Raw genomic sequence first — 16,931 nt, 5'->3', positions numbered from 1 at the left:
TACCAAAGTCTGCATACCCAATTTTATCAGTTAAAACACTATTTTTCCCATGTATTTTTGCATTTTGTTTGCCATGGGTTGATTCAATGTCAACCACTGGCATTCATAGGAAATATAGAATTTGGGCTATATATTGGCACACTAGCATAATGGTTGGGGGTATAATAGAATTGCAGTCAAAATATGTTAACTACAGTTATTCTGCATATTATGAAGTAAGATTTTTTTTTCTTAACATGTTTCCTTCTCAAGAACCCCAATTCTAGGCCTATGCCATCATTTCAAATGATAAAATTTTGACTTAATCACACACAGAGATGAATTAGAAACTAAGAAGATAAGTAGTTTAATATGGGAGCTGGGCAATACTGAATGACTAGATTGATCTACTGGTAAAATAACTTTTTAGGTCTTTATTGGACTATAAGGAGAGGGGCTGAATTTGTGTATAAATTTATTATTAGGCCAATATTTAGAGAGGACTAACAAAGAGGAACCAATTTTTGATCTTGTTTTTAAAAATCAGATGTAATGTTTTTAATTAATGGGTTTGCAGAAATAGGAATGGTATAACAAAAAGAGAAATATTTTTACATTTTTAATTTAGTTTGGTTTTCTTTCACGTTGCGTCTTGGCATATCACCTCCCCCCCTCTATAGCTCCCCCTCGTATTCCCTCTGTATAATTCCAGATATTGATTAGAAGGGAAAGTTATTTATTTTTAAGTATGTAGCAGTTATGTGTTAATTGTAAGTCAAATTATGGACAAGATTTGATTATTTAGTAAACATTTTTTAAGAACAGTAGTTTTGTTGAATAATTTCTTAATTATAATTTTAACCAAAGAATGTAGGGTGGACAGAGATAGGTATTATTGTTCGTGTGAATGGAAGTGATTAGTAAATGGCTGATTGGATTCTATTCTCTAAAACAAATTAAAATTCATGTACATTTCATTAGAAACTTCAGTCTTATTCAAATGACTGACACTTCAGGTTTTTAGACATTTCTTTTTTCTAAGATAGAATCAGTTTTGAATTATGTTAATGATAAAATTTGTAGGGTAAATAAAGAAGTAATTAGCCAAATTTTTTTTCACATTGCTTATTTTTTTACACTTGATTCTCATTTTTTTTTGTGTGACCTTTATTGTTTTTGGTAAATTAATGAGAATAAGTTATAATAGCGTTTTAAGTTTATTTTGTCTCTATATTTGCTTGGTTATAGGAGTTGAAGTTGTTTCATCAATTGTCACTAAAACACCCATGGAAACTTCAGATTGTACTCTATCACCTGAACATCGAAATCTACCTGTGAATCTTCGAGCCAGAAACTCCCCTTTAGCGTCTGAATTGGGTCCCAAGGATGGGGATAGCAGTGGTGAAGGTTTGATTCAACTTATAATGTCGTAGAATCAGTTTTAATAAGAGATGATCATGTTTGAAGAAGTTTTTCCTTTTTTGATACAAGAAGAAATATTGTATGAAGCTTTCAAATATTATTTCAAAAATTCTATATGAAGGCTGAATTTCTATACCAAATCATTGCAAAACAATAAACACGAATTAAAATTTAAAACTGAACAATTGCAAGATCAAAAATTTTCACTAGACTTTTTTCATTTTTGGATTTACACCCAGTGCGTAAACCGCTATTGCTCTTTCCACTTTATTTCTAGAAAATGGTCCTGAGTAAGAATAAATCTGTTATCTCCAGGCATTTCTTTATAAAAATTAATTAGAAATCATTTGGACACAAAATCTGTGAATAAAATTATGATTTTACAAGTTGGTGTTGTAAAAATCAAACTATTGAGGAATTTGTTTACGCCTATTGTTTTGTTTCATTTTCCATATTTTTAGCTTTTTTGTGAGTTTTATTTATTCTGGGTAAATTAAAGAGAATACTCAGTTTTATTATTATCTCTCAGTTCTTTTATCTTTCTTTCTCCTAGAAGCTCGGGATACTTCTCCAAGTGATACCAAAACGCTCACAGAAAATTATAAATTCTACTTTGTGATCTGAGTCTCAAAATCTATATGTCTGTATTTCACCCGGGTCTTCCACTTTGCCATTGGAGTCAGACTCCCCAGAACTAGATAGTGAAGGTGTATTTGTAACTAATATTGTTTTGAGATCAGTTTCAATCAGAAAAATTGTTTATAGTTTTTCACTTTTTAAAGCATTTGATTAGCATTGCCAAACGCATATATTAAGGCTAAGTTTGCGTTTTCACTCCTAGGAAAATGCATCAAAGATATTTAAATACAAAGCACTGGAAAATGGGAGACAAAATGTTTCTCGTGAGGTCTATTTACGGTTCACTTGTCCTTCTTAAACTGCTAAATCGTTGCACTGCCACAGCGTAGGCAAAGCAAAGCTTTTTTTTTATTTTGCAGATTTAAACGTCTTTGCCATGATAATCTACCTCTACTGGATCAATACTTTTTTTCTTTTAATGTCCGATTTTTATCCTTTAAGTGGATGACATTTATTAGTTTCAATTACTGGCTAGCGTATGATTTTCTATTCTATCATCTAAACTTTGCATTCTTTGCGTCTTTATTTTTCGTTTTTTAATATATTTTTGCTGTTCTGTATTTTTTCTGCAAACACGAATCATTTTCAAGATAATGCTAAAATATGAAACAGCATGATAGTCTATAAACATAAAGCATTGGTATGAAATTCATTATAACTATTGCAAAGCTCGGAAAAATGAGAGAAGAAAAGCTTATTGGGAGATTCATTTAAGGTTTGATTGCCCTTCTTAAGCCACTTAAACATTCCACCAGCACAGCGTAGGCAAAGCGTCAGTCTTTGTCAGTTCTTCGACTACTACGATTCTGCACTTTGAAATAAATCAAAGCTAGAACAGGAATGGCGGTCTATACCGAGTGTAGCTCTACCTAGTACTGTCGATTTCCCTGACGTAGATGACATTGACATTGTCGTTTACTGGCGCCACATCTTGCAAACAAAGTCACCAAATGGTAGTTGGATGTTCCCAAATGTCGAGAAAATGGTTCAGTACTTTTTCTCACTCCCTTTCTCAAACCTTATTGCCGAGCGTCTCTTCAGTTTGCTCAAGGAAGTAAAAACTGATAAGCGAAACCGACTGAGTGCAGTGACTCTTTCGGCAACACTGAAAACCAAGTGTGGTCTTAAGCGCAATTCTAAAGGAGGGCTTGACTCGGGCAAGTCAGTGCTAGAGCTAGAACCCGGACTAGTCAAGCGTGTACTCAAAGTGAAGGTTAGTGCCTCTTCTCGTGACTGTAACGTTTTGAACCAAAGCATTGTGTATGGTCTGGTCAAAGATATTGTTTGTGACACACGTGAACAGTCCGATTCCGATTAATCTTGTCTGTTTGTCTTGTATTATTTATCTGAAATTAATCTTGTCTGTTTGTCTTGTATTATTTATCTGAGTGTTCCTTCTTGAAGCTTTTGATATTGATTTTCATTAAACATTAATCGAAAAAGGTTGAGATACGACAATCTAGTTACTTATCAATTATTCTATTGGATAGGCTTGAAGGCCCAAGGAAAAATCCCTTTTAATTTCTTCACTATTCACTTCAGATTTATGCGGTTTTCCCACCGTGGACTTTCCCTGCTGTGGTACCTTTGCACTTTTACTTCTGTTGCGTGCTTGAAGAAAACGATGAACGATAAATGTGTGTTATGGACTGAGCTGACCAAGCTTACCTTTGACCGCTGAAAAGAAGGATAGACAGCACTTGTTTTCTCAAATTTATGACCGATCTTCACCACACTTCACTTGACACTGAATCAACATTCATATTAAAGTGAGCTTTTTCACCCATACTCTCTCAAAAAATACAAAACACAGCTTTTCCGAGAATTTCGGGCATGCCGCGGTTTTTACCGCATTTTTGTTCAAGGATGCCGCGGAAATGCCGCTTTTTGACGAGGCCGGCGCCGCGGAGCGGTGCCGGTCAAGTGGCAACACTGCTCTCAACAGCTCACAGAAGAACCTTAATTTAATGATCCGTCATTTTTTAAATAAGAAAAAGCTGGTTTATTGAGGTATCCAAGTCTTCTTCATTATTGTGTATCGATCACGTAAGTATGAAGGCACTAGACCCTCAAGGTCCAAACCAGCAATGTTTATCTCCGTCTTCTGGCCCTTCAACCAGGAAGTGCAATGTGGAGTTTGGAGCCAGCCATCCAGCGTTTTTGCACACCCTTCCTGCTTACCTTCCCTAGATTTCTCCAGGTACCCATTTAGAGCTGGGTTGATTCTGGCTGAGCTTACAGAGCCACACCACTGATCCCCATCCAGCCATGTCAGGGATCAAACCTATGGCCTTCAGACAAAGCAGTCCCAACACAGTATGCCAACCACTTGGCAATCAGCTTGGTAACCTTGGCATCCAGCTGGCAGTACAGGTATCCTGCCAGCCAGGACGTCTAAGTGTGTATTTTTTGCATGCCATTATCATAAAAATTTTTTTGTTTGCATCACTGTTGATTGATTCGGTCACTATTTGTAACAGAATAGGCTATTAGGCAAAACCTTGACTAGCCTAGGTCTTGAAAATCAGTTATCTAATTCAAATGTCACCCCCCCCCCATTCATGGACTTTGCGGTAATTATAATCAAGATTATGATACAAGATTCATACATTTTGATTCTCAGGTAACTTTTTACTATAGACTAGTCGATCAAGTAAAAGTTTTTGGACAATTTTAAATTGTTTAGCCTATATTATACTCATTTTCATGGTTCTGTATTCATTTTGACAATTCCTAATAGCCATAGCCTCCCCCAAATGGTCTCACATTTAGCTCTAGGCACCATAAAAATCAGGAAATTCTTAATTTTGATAAATAGCCTAGGAAGCAATTATCATATTTTTAGCATTAAGTGGTTTTTGACTTTGTTAATCATATCGTTTATATAAAGAAGAAACAATATGGGCCACAAAACTGTTCCCTGGGGAACACCACTTAGAATATTATAGGGTTGAGAGTAGGATCATTTGCTATCGGTTGTAAAGAGCTATAGTCTGAGATCTATCAGTCAGTAAGTTCATTAGCAAGACTACTAATTCATGGTGGATTCCTACTGCTATTAGCTTAAATCCAAATTGATTATGTGGGACTTTATCGAAGGCATTGGCTAGATCTAAAATAATCAAATCAACAGGAAGGCCTTTGTCCAATTGCTGGCTATTCTGTTCGTAAGTGTCTAGAAGGTTAGTTTCCACAGATTGTCCTGGGAGAAAGTCACGCTGCCTGTTGGAGATAATTTCATTAGTAACAAGGTGTTCAAGAAGTGCAGCATTAACAATCCTCCCAAGGACTTGCAGCAGCAGAGGTGAGGCTGAAAGGAATATAATTTTCAGCTTTGGAAATATTCCCCTTTTTATAGATATGTTTGATATAGACTACTTTCCATTGGAAGGGGACACACTTCTGATGAAGGGACTGAAGCAAAATTATAGATAGTGTAGGGGCAATTTCAAAAGTAGCTTTTTTTAGCTGGTGAGTATCAACGTTATCAAGACCACCACTTTTGCTGATGACTACTCGTTGAAGTTTTTTTCCAAAATAAGAGGCAGTAACTTTGATACGACTCGTTTTCTGGATTGTATACTCTAAGTCGGGAATAGATCGATTATCACGTTCGTTAACGAAGACTGACGCAAAATGCTCATTCAGAAGATCCACTATATGTTGGGTGACAGTGTCTTCATTTCCGTAACTTATTGTTAATCATTTTATTGATCACTAGTTGTGATCTCTGCTTGATACATAATTCCAGAATTTTTTAGGGTTCAACATACTTTGGTTGGTGAGTCTTTCCTCAAAATTACAGTACAGTTGTTTGGTGAGATTCCTTAATAAATTATGGGCTTTGACGTATTTTTAATAATGGCCTGGATTATCCTTTTTTCTCCAGGGGCGTTTCTTTAAGTTTTTTTGTTGTCTTATGCCAGCTGCCATGTATGGTAAGTTCTTTGGTATTGGGGTAAAACTTTTTTTTGTGTTCTGTTGCCAAGTTTCCATGATTAAAGCCCAGAATTTCTCCCATTGCTCATTGATCCCACCCTGGAGGGTCAACTCCCAGTTAATTTGTCCAAATGTGACCCTAATCGCCTCATAGTCTGTATATATCTTTTTTCATGTCTATTTCTTGCTTTGTGTCTATGGGTAACTAATTAAATGGCAAGGTGGTCACTTTTACCAATAGGCAGGAGATAATTTATCCTTTGGGATCAGTTCACTATTGTTAACAATGACTAGGTCAAGTTATATTGGTTTAGATACCAATTATATTCTATATTTGGTTATACTTTGGAAAACAGCGAGAATCTTGGCAATGCTAAAGGTCAGTCATAGCATGCTTGTAATACAGTTAATCAAGAAAAAATTATTTTTGGCTCATTTCCTGGTCCTTTACTATATCTTCTAATCTACTCTTTGTATTCTTAGGGCATATTTCAGTAAGTAGAACCAGATCATAATCTTTACTGTAAATTAGACTTTTTAATTCATTTATTTTGTGTGTAATAGAAGGCAAAAGTTGAACTTACTTTTGAGCAGCCATTGATATCTGGTCCTTGTTCCTCATGTTCTGTATGCATATAATCAGAAGATTGGCAGAGATAATTGTCATTGATGCTGGACTGGCTAACTGAGGTATCTGATGCGGTACACATTTGAAACAAGGATAATAGAGTAGAACATAGAGACACATGGGTTCCATTGTAACTGAACCACCGTGTAACTGAACCCAAAGCAACTGAATCACCGTACAACTGAACCACCTTGCAATTGAACCAACATGCAAGTGAGCCCCCGTAAAACTGAACCCCTCTGCAACTGAACCCTTGTGCTACTGAACCCTCCTGCAACTGAACCCCCTTTAACTGGACCCTTGTGCATCTCAACCCCATTTAAGTAAACCCCAATGTAACTGAACCACCATGTAACTGAACCCCATGCAAGTGAACCACCACACAACTGAACCATCGTGCAACTTAACCCTTGTGCAACTCAACCACTGTACTTACATTGGGTAAAACACAAGTTAGAATCTTTACATGTTCAACCTTGTTTGAATTCTTTTTTTTTTTAAGTCTTTATATAAATTACTGTCACGATTATTTTTAAAATTTATTTGTTTTTTTGTAACAAAAAAAAATAAAATTGGAATTCATAAACTATTACATCAAGATTTATTTCTCTATCTTATGTCTGTTAATTGGAGTTCCCTTCACCCCGTAACTTTCTACGGGTCTAAGTGTTTATTCCCTTCCCCCCGGTAAAGGTCCCATCGTCCACCCCTGGAACACTTATCACCTCGAAACTACATGACTTGCGGACCTTATTGTTTTAAATTCAAAAAAATTATGTGTGTTGTGTAATTTTTATTTTAATTGAGAAGTTCCAAGGGAAGTGTAACAGATGACTTTATTTTTAAATCTCCCCCCCTCTGTGCAAAAACTGTCCTCGCATTAAAGATCCACCAGAAAACCTTCACACGAAAATTTTTTGTATGTTTACCAATGACAAATACTATCTGTAAGCAATAGACAAAACAAAAATACTTAAAATGGAACCGAAACTTCTGCAATGGGGTGAGCTGATTGTTTTGTAGCTAGGAAGAGAGGAAGATATCTCAAAGGGTGCATTTTGATGCCAAAACATCTCAGCTCTCATTAAGCCTTCAAATGAATACAGAATTAGCTCTAAGGGAGAGACAACAGGAGGATGGAGGAAGAAATTGTTTGATAATCCCAAGGCATTTCTAGTCTTTTTTATAAGCTGAAAGTGATTGGATTTCTTTTGGGGGGGGGAGGGGGCGATTTTCCATGGGTAGGTATTTTCTGGGAGGGGGGTAATTTCCTTTAGGTTTTATTTTCCGCGGGGTATTTTCCTTAAGGGATGTTTTTTGTGGGGGGGGGGGGGGGGTTAAACGGCGGCTCTCACTGTCTAAATACTGTAATTTTTTTACCACTGCTTATTTTGTTGTTTTCACTTTGTGGTATTTTCTACCCTCATAGTTGTCTATTGTTTGGTTTGAAAAAGGCCTGCTTGCCTGCTTTGGTGCAGTAGTTCAGTTGCACGATGGCTGAGTTACACAAGGGTTCAGTTACATGATGGTTCAGTTGCATGGTGGTTTAGTTACATGGTGGTTCAGTTGCATGGTGGTTCAGTTGCACTGTGGTTCAGTTGTACGGTGGTTTAGTTACACGGGGGTTGAGTTGCACGGGTGTTTAGTTACACAAGGGTTGGTTAAATGGGGTTCAGTTGCCCGGTGGTTCAGTTGCACGGGGGTTGGATTAAATGGGGGTTCAGTTGCACAGTGGTTCAGTTACATGGTGGTTCAGTTACAGGGGTTCAGTTACACGCACACCATTGAACACTTTTCGTTTTTTTGCTTACTTCAAACATGATAAATAATTTATTTGTAAAGCACAACTACTACCACCCTCTTCTTGATTGTCTCACGTAGCCCATAGCCCAAGGAATATGTACAAGCCCTAAGAAATCACCAAAACATTGAAATTCTTGCTTTGTAATATACAAAATTTAATATTTGTAGTTTTATTTCCATGATTATGTACTTTTTAAAACCAATTTTGGTTTAAGTCCGGAATTATGGCTGTTGAAGAGGAAACATTCTTAGTTCATAATATGCAGAATTATTATAGTTAGAATTATTATAGTTACCCCATTATTATAATTATTAGATATTTAATTATTATTATAATTTTTACTAAAATTATTATAGTTACCCCAAATCTAGGCATATACCATCATTTCAAATTACATTTTAGTAAGGTTTGGACTTAATCATTCACAGAGATGCTTCAGAGGTAACACAATAGCATTGCCTATAGTAAAGAGCCATAAGGTTCCAATGTTTTATTGTTTATTTTTTTTCCCAGAGGCACTTCATATGGTTAAACTTCAGAGGGGACCCATTTGGTTGGAAATTGGAAGTTCTACTGCCCTTTTTAAAAGTAAAAAATAATTGGAGGGTGAATAGCCCCCCCCTCCTACTCCTCCACAAGGGTTTTATCCAAATTTATATGATAAAATTTTGAGATAGCTATTTTGTAAAAATACTTTAAAGATTAGATAACAAAAAGTCAAGGGTCAATGCACCCCCCACGGCCCCGGGTGTAGATATTCCCGGTGTGACTATATGAGGTTTATGGAAGGGCAGATTGTATACATTCAACGTGAGATCATATGAGTGTAAATCATAATTCCTAGTGCCAGCAACTAGCCCCCCAAGGCACTTTTTCCCCACACGCATCCAGTCAAAAATTTATACATAGCCATCTTGTTCAAAATAGTTCAAAGATGGAATAAAAATAAACTGGGGACAACACACACCCCCAGAGCCCAGGGGCTAGTGTTGTAAAGTATGCCCCAGGGGCACATAAGGTTTTATGTAAGGGGTGGTTGGATAAACTTAAGATAGGGATCATTTTATTTGACATTGAAAGTTCTAGTTCATTTTTAATTGGAAACAGTTATTTGGAGGCATTTACCCCCCCCCCACCCCCATATACACATCCCCTCTTTTTTTCAAATATATCCAATCAAACTTTGGGTAAAATTCTGGGTTAACATAACCCCAGGAGTCCAGGGGAAGGGTTGCAATTAATCCCCCTAGGCATGTAATGTTTTTATGCAAGGGTTTTTAAAATAGCTCTAAGATCAGATAAACCCAACCCCCAATCGCACTAAAAAAAACTTACAAATGATATTTTATTCCAAAGCTTAAGGGAACTGACCCCTGGCCCTTCCTCTATGACCCAAGGTGCCACCCCCAAAAAAATATTACATATATTTTATTAAAATAATCATGGGAGTTTAATTAATTCATGAATGCTATGCTTTTTGCTATTAATCCTTTTATTATTTTAGAACAGGGTTGCGCTGGACTTTTTTTTCATATTCTATTTTCTTTGTTTTTTTTTTCTTATCTATTTAAATGGGTTAAAGCTAAAACAAGAAGAAAAAAAAACAACATAAAAAAAAAACAATGTTTAATGGGCCCTAACACGTGGGTATTGTGATTGCTGATAAGCAAATTGCTGATTAGATTCTATTCTTTAAAACAGATTATATTTCATGTACATGTTGCTGGAAATTTAAGTATTAATCAAACAAACAATCTAACATTAATTTGTTTTCTGTTGTTTGGCTTGATACAGTAATAGATAAAGACTATCTATTTAAAAGTTGAATCTAATAACTGTTGAACCTTTGATGTAAAATTTATTTTATGTAAACTTCAGGTTTTTAGTCATTTCTTTTTCTAAGAAAGATGCATTTTGAGTTATTTGATGTTGAAATTTTTAGGGTACATAAAGAAGACATTATCAAAATTTATTTTTACATTACCTATAGTATTTCCCTTGAATCTATTTTGTTATTATTATTATTTTTTTGTCCCACCATTGTTTTTTGTTTTTTTTTATTAATGGGATAAATTAATGAGAATGAGTTTTTTTCTATAAGTATATTCGTTTGGTTATAGGAGTTGAAGATACTTCATCAATTGATACCACAACATTCATGGAAACTTCAGGTTGTACTCTGTCACCTGGACATCAAAATCTACCTGTGGTTCTTTCATCCAGAAACTCCACTTTAGTGTCTGAGTTGGCTCCTGAGGATGGGGATAGTAGTGGCAAAGGTATGATTCAACTTACAGTGTTTCAGAATGAGTTCTAATCAGAAATGATCATGTTTGAAGACGTTTTTCCTCTTGTAACAAAACAAGAAATATTGTATAAGGCTTTCAAGCGCCATTTAAAAATTTATATATGGAGGCTGGATTGGTATTACAAATCATCGCAAAACACTTAAACAAATTTAAAGTTTGAAACTGAACAATTGCAAGATAAAAATTTTCATGAGACTTTTTTCATATTTGGAGTTACACCAAGTCTGTAAAGTACTTATTCTATTTCCACTTTATTTCCAGAAAATGGTACTGAGTGAGACTAAGTATATTATTTCCAGGTATTTCTGTTTATAAAAATTAATTAGCCATTTTCTGGACATGAAATATGTGAATAAAATTCTGATTTTAGAGCTTTGTGTCATAATAATCAAATTATCAAGGATTTTGTTGTGGCCTCTGGTTTTGTCTCATTTTCCATATTTTTTCACTTTTTGATTAATTTCATTTATCCTGGGTATAGTAATTAGAATAATGATAGTTTTATTATTATCTGTGTGTTCATTATTTTTTTTTCTAGAAGCTCAAAATACTTCACCAACTGATATCAAAATCCTCATGGAAAACTCTAATTCTATTTGGTCATCTGATCCTCAAAATCTATCTGTCTGTATTTCACCTGGATCTTCCACTTTACCATCTGATTTAGGTTCCCAAGAACTGGATAGTGAAGGTATATTTGAGTTTAACACACACACGCATATATTAAATACGTAATCAGACCTAACCTAACCTAATAGCTCCAGTTAAATCAGAAATTATGCTTTAGGGTATCAATGTACTCTAACACAAGACAATATTTGGTAAATTTGCACTTTACAAGGTGGTTCAGCTTAGATGAAGGTGAACATATCACTTGATGTTTCTTTTCATTCTTCTTTATAATTCAATAATCACTTCTATCTTCTTCTATCTTCACTTCTAGTTGATTTCTATATGTTTCATTTTAATAATATGCAGTGGCAAATGATTGTGTACCAGCTGTTACAAAAGATTGTTGGTAGCTATTGTATAGGGGAGAGGATTATTAGATGCCTGAAAGAATGCATTTCATTGCCTAAATTGTCTATCTCTCCATGGGCCTTAATACTAGTATAGGTAAGAGTATATATGCATAGGGGTGGGATTTAGGAACTAATCTATCATCTCCCTTCATTTAAACTGAGCCTGAATGAGGTTGCATTGGAGTGATACCTCTTATATTATTACTATTTTACGTTTATTTTAATGCATTTTTAGGTTCTTGTTCAGAATCCGGGCACCACGCAAAAAAGACCGCATCGAAATCTCAAAAATGCTGAATGAAAAATAGGTTTTCGCTGCCTAGTGAGGTATTGCTCACTTCATGACAAATATTTAAAATTAAGTTTTTTGTTAAAGGGGCAAAAAATGGTCCCTAGGTTTTTTTTGGTTCCGTATTTAATATTTGAGCTGGTTTACCCCCCCCCCCCCCTAATGTGCAAACATATTGCCCAAATCTGTTTCTGAACTATAATATTTTTATCATACTTTGTTCTATTTCATTGGCCTTAACCAAAGTTCACTTGTCACGTGTTGTCCATATTCTAAACAAGTACCACATTTTCTTCCTAAACTGATATGGTTTATGATATAATTATGTATAAGATAATTTTAGCAATTATGAAAGAGTGGTTGATCATTTTGTAGGTGGGGCCTCATGCCTCAAAGAATACATTTTAATGGTCATTTGTAGAAACACATCAAATTAAAAATTAGACAAAAAATATTGTTGTAGAGAACAAACAAGACACATTTATAAAGAAAAATACCCATTAAATGTAAGATGAAAATGAACAAAGCTTCAATAATGCATCTTTTTTCTACCACAGATAGGAGAAGTAAAGCTCTAACCTTTAATATATTCAATCTTACTTTGTTAAGCTTTGGGTTACTAGGTTACAATGGGCTGTTTTGAGCTCTTTTAACCCCTTTAAGGGGTCAAAAGGAATAGTCCCCCACAAATGATTATTGAATTATGAAAGAGCATGAATAATAATCATGACCTAATACTGCTCAAAAGCTAAATTTTGTTGAAGTCTAGGCTATTTACCAAAAATCTAGTTTAGATTTACAATTCTGGCTATATGTTTGACTTACGGAGGGGGTGTCAGTAAATTTCTAGATGGCACTATAATTTAGGTTCGATGAAAGTGAAAACAATATTTGATGCCTTTTTTATGTTCTTTCATAATTCAATAATTGCTTCTAATTGCATCTTGAGCCCTTAAAAGGGCCCTGAATGTATTTAATATTAATTATTTAAATAAAATTAAAAAATCATAAAATTTTTTTTTCACTTTCGTATTAGATAAATTATATGGCCTACTGCAAATTTACCCTGGACTTTAATCGGGCCCTGCTACGGGCTCAAGAGGCAACTAACCCCTGATGCAATTATTGAATTATGAAATCAGAGGCAGCGCTATGGTGTTGCCTATAGTAAAGGCCCTACGGCTCCAAAGTTTATTTTTTTTCTTAGAGGCACTTCATATGGAGGGGGTTGTCGTATAAACTTCAAAACGGGCTCGTTCGATTGGAAATCAAGAGTTCTAGTGCCCTTTTTAAGGGTCAAAAATGTTTGGAAGGCAACTAACACCCCTTCCACGCCCACCATTATCTCAACCATATCCAATCAAAAATTTGAGATAGCCGTTTTGTTCGACGTAGTTGATTTCCAGATAGAAATCATGTTTTTGAGGACACTCCCCTACAGCCCTCAGGGCAAGGGTTGTAAGTTATGCCCTTGGGGCATATTATCTTTTCATAGAAAGCTTCGCCGTAGGAACTTCAAAAGTGGCTCATTCGATTGGAAATTCAAATGACTAGTGCCCTTTTTAATAGTCGAAAGTTATCGGAGGGCAACTAACCTCCCTCTTACGCTCACCTTTTCCCCAAACACATCCAATCAAAATTTTGAGATCGCCATTTTGTTCAACGTAGTGAAATGTTCTGGAAATTAGATCTTTGAGGATGACACCCCCCCCCCACAGCCCTCTGGGCCGGGGGTTTATGGTATGCCCTGGGGGCATATAAGGTTTTTATAGAAAGCTTTGTCTTAAGAAACTTCAAAAAGGGCCCATTCGATTGGAAATTTAAATGGCTAGTGTCCTTTTTAATAGTCGAAAGATTGGAAGGCAACTAACACCCCTCCTACGCCCACCATTTCCCTAAACACATTGAATCAACATTTTGAGATAGCTATTTTGTTCAACGTAGTTGAAAGTTCTGAAAATTATATCTTTTAGCGGGACACTCCCCCCACAGTTTTCAGGGTTATAAGTTATGCCCTGGGGGCATATATAGTTCTTATGGAAGGTATGCTCGTATAAACTTCAGAGAGGGCTCATTCGATCTGACATTAAAAGTTCTAGTTAATTTTTTAAGCGTCAAAAGATATCGATGGGTAACCAGCTTCCCCCCCCCCCCACGCCCTTTTTTCCCAAATGCATCTACTAATAATTTCAGATAGTCATATTATTAAAAATAGTTCAAAGGTCATTTAACGAAAACTTCGGTGTCAACAAAACCCCCCAGGTTCTTGGGGTAGGCATGTTAAGTTATGACTTGGGGGCATATAAGGTTTTTATGGAAGGAATGATCATATAAACTTCAAAGAGTTTAGTTTCAATTCGATTGGAAATTGAAAGTTCTAGTTCACTTTTTAAGAATCAAAAGAAATTGAAGGCACCTAGCCCCCCCCCCCAATCCACGCCCTTTTTTCTCAAACCTATCTGATAAAAACTTTGAGATAGCTATTTTCTTTAGATAGTTCAAGACCATCTAACGAAAGCTCCGGGGTCGAAACAGGGCCCGAGGGCAGGCGTTGTAAGTTATGTCCTGGGGGAATATATAGTCCTTACGGAAGGCATACTCGCAGAAACTTCAGAGAGGGCTCATTTGATTGGAAATTGAAAGTTCTAGTTCAGCTTTTGAGAGTCAAAAGACATTGGAGGGCAACTAGCCCCCCCCCCAGCCCCTTTTCCCCGAATGCAAACGATAAAAATTTTGAGATATGTATTAAGTTAAAAATTTTTCAAAAGTCAGATAACAAAACCTCAGGTTTCGACACAGCCCCACAGGGCCCGGGGTAAAGCGCTCGAAGATATGTCCTGGGGCCTATATGGTTCTAATGGAAGGGATGCTCGTACAAACTTCAGAGAGGGCTCATTTGATTTGAAATTGAAAATTCTAGTTTACCTTTTATTAGTCAAAAGAAATCTAAAGGTAACTAGCCCCCCATGCTTCCTTTTTCCAAACCCATATGATGAAAATTTTGATATATACGATTTGTTAAAAAAAAAAAAAAATAGTTCAAAGGTCGGATAAGAAAAACTCTGGTGTCAATACAACCCCCCCGGGCCCGGGGGACGGCGTTCTAAGCTATGCCCTTAAGGCTTGTATGGTTCTGTTGAAAGGGATTCTCTTATAAACTTCACAGTGGGGTTATGTGATTGGACATTTAAATTTCTCGTTCACTTTCCAAGAGTCAAGAGCTTTCAGGGCCACTAGCCCCCCCCCCCCCTCTCCACGCCGATTTCCCCAAACCTATCTGCTACAAGTTTTGAGATAGCCTGTTTTTAAAAAATTGTTCAAAAATTAGATAACAAAAATTCCGGTGTCAACACAACCCCCCCGGGCCCCGGAGGTAGGGGTATATATGGTTCTTATAAAAGGAATGCTGTATAAAGTTCAGAGAGGGCTCATTTGTATGTAAATTGAAAGTTCTAGTTCACTTTCTAAGAATCAAAAGATATCCAAGGGCAACTAGCTCCCCCCACACACCCTTTTTTCCCCAAGGCTATGCGATAAAATAGCCATTTCATTAAATATAGTTCAAAGGTCAGAAAAGAAAAACTCCTGTGTCGACGCAATCCCCCCAGGGCCTGGAGGCAGGCGTTGCAAGTAACGCTCTGGCGTCATATATAGTTCTTATGGAATGGATGCTCGTAAAAACTTCGGAGAGGATTCATTTGATTGGAAATTGAAAATTCTTGTTTACTTTTAAAGAGTCAAAAGAGATAGGAGGGCAACTAGCCCCCCCCCCCACGTCCTAAATGCATCAGATAAAAATTTTGAGATAGACATTTTGTTAAAACTAGTTCGAAGTTCAGATAACACAGACTCCGGTGTCGACACAGCCCCCCAAGACCCAGGGGTAGGCGTTGTAAGTTATGCCCTGGGGGCATATATGGTTGCTATGGAAGGGATGCTCGTATAAACTTCATAGAGGGCTTATTTGATTGGGAATTGAAAGTTGTAATTCAATTTTTGAGAGTAAAAAGTGATCAGAGGGCAGCTAGCCTCCCCCGCACTCCATTTATTTTTTTTTCCCAGAGGCACTTCATATAGAGAGAGTCGTATAAACTTCAAAGGGGGCTCATTCGATTGGAAATCGAGAGTTCTAGCGCCCTTTTTAAGAGTCAAAGGTGATCCGAGGGCAACTAGGCCCCTCCCCCAAGCCCTTTCTCCACAAATATATCTGATAGAAAATCGGAGGTAGCCATTGCATCAGATACAATTTTTGAGATAGTGAAACTTAGTAAATCTTTAAACGAATGAAACTTAAATTGAATATGCAAATCAAGCTTGAAACGAACAAAAATCACTACAAACAAGAGTTTGGGTATCGCCTCCTTCTCTCGTTGTAAAAGTCTAAAACCTACTGCGTCATTGGCACTTTACTGAAAACCAATTTTATTACAAATATTGTCTTTTGTACTTAATATTAAAAATAAACAATAAAATTATAGTAAAATTTTGAACTGATCAGCTTTCGGCAATTACTATCATTATACATCAAATATTCAGTTCAATTTATTAGTTCTTTCTAAGTTGTTCAAGACGAATAAAGTTTCACTACAAACAAGAGTTTAGGTACTGCCTCCTTCCTTGACTAAATAAAACCAAAAGCCTACTGCGTCATTGGCACTTCACTGAAGACGAATTTGCACATTCGGGGGGTGAGAGTGGGTAAATTTGAATTTCCGATAGCAGTGATTATTATATTCGTAAAGAGTATCGAGCAAAAAAGGCATCGAGTGGTATGTTCACTTCATTTGTAAGTCAATAATATGAACTGCCAACAATTTACCGCCCCCCCCCCAAAGATTTCAATAAGGTAAAGTTTTGTATAGGAAGAACGTTAAAAGTTTCAAGAAATTTCGTGGGGTCG

General features: G+C 36.2%; 1 protein-coding gene across 1 annotated transcript; it reads left to right on the top strand.

Moving 5' to 3' along the window:
• The first annotated feature begins 1,207 nt into the window (after positions 1-1,207).
• On the top strand, positions 1,208-11,455 carry LOC148946519 (uncharacterized). The gene is made up of 3 exons (XM_089097129.1): positions 1,208-1,386; positions 10,532-10,690; positions 11,259-11,455. Exons 1-3 carry the CDS (start codon positions 1,266-1,268, stop codon positions 11,453-11,455), a joined length of 477 nt encoding a protein of 158 aa, XP_088953255.1. The 5' UTR covers positions 1,208-1,265.
• The last annotated feature ends 5,476 nt before the right edge of the window (positions 11,456-16,931 follow it).

Source organism: Artemia sp. Qi Xiang Cuo, chromosome 11 (assembly GCF_049724085.1).
Source record: "Artemia sp. Qi Xiang Cuo chromosome 11, ASM4972408v1, whole genome shotgun sequence".
Lineage (NCBI taxonomy): Eukaryota > Metazoa > Arthropoda > Branchiopoda > Anostraca > Artemiidae > Artemia > Artemia sp. Qi Xiang Cuo.
Note: the sequence above shows the minus strand (reverse complement) of the source record. Positions and strands in the feature narration are given on the sequence as shown.

Bases quoted from the DNA above. Each gene is read 5' to 3' on its own strand.
- LOC148946519 (XM_089097129.1), top strand. From the start codon at position 1,266: ATGGAAACTTCAGATTGTACTCTATCACCTGAACATCGAAATCTACCT. The intron at 1,387-10,531 runs GTTTGATTCAAC...GTTTGGTTATAG, and splicing joins TGGGGATAGCAGTGGTGAAG to GAGTTGAAGATACTTCATCA. The intron at 10,691-11,258 runs GTATGATTCAAC...TTTTTTTTCTAG, and splicing joins TGGGGATAGTAGTGGCAAAG to AAGCTCAAAATACTTCACCA.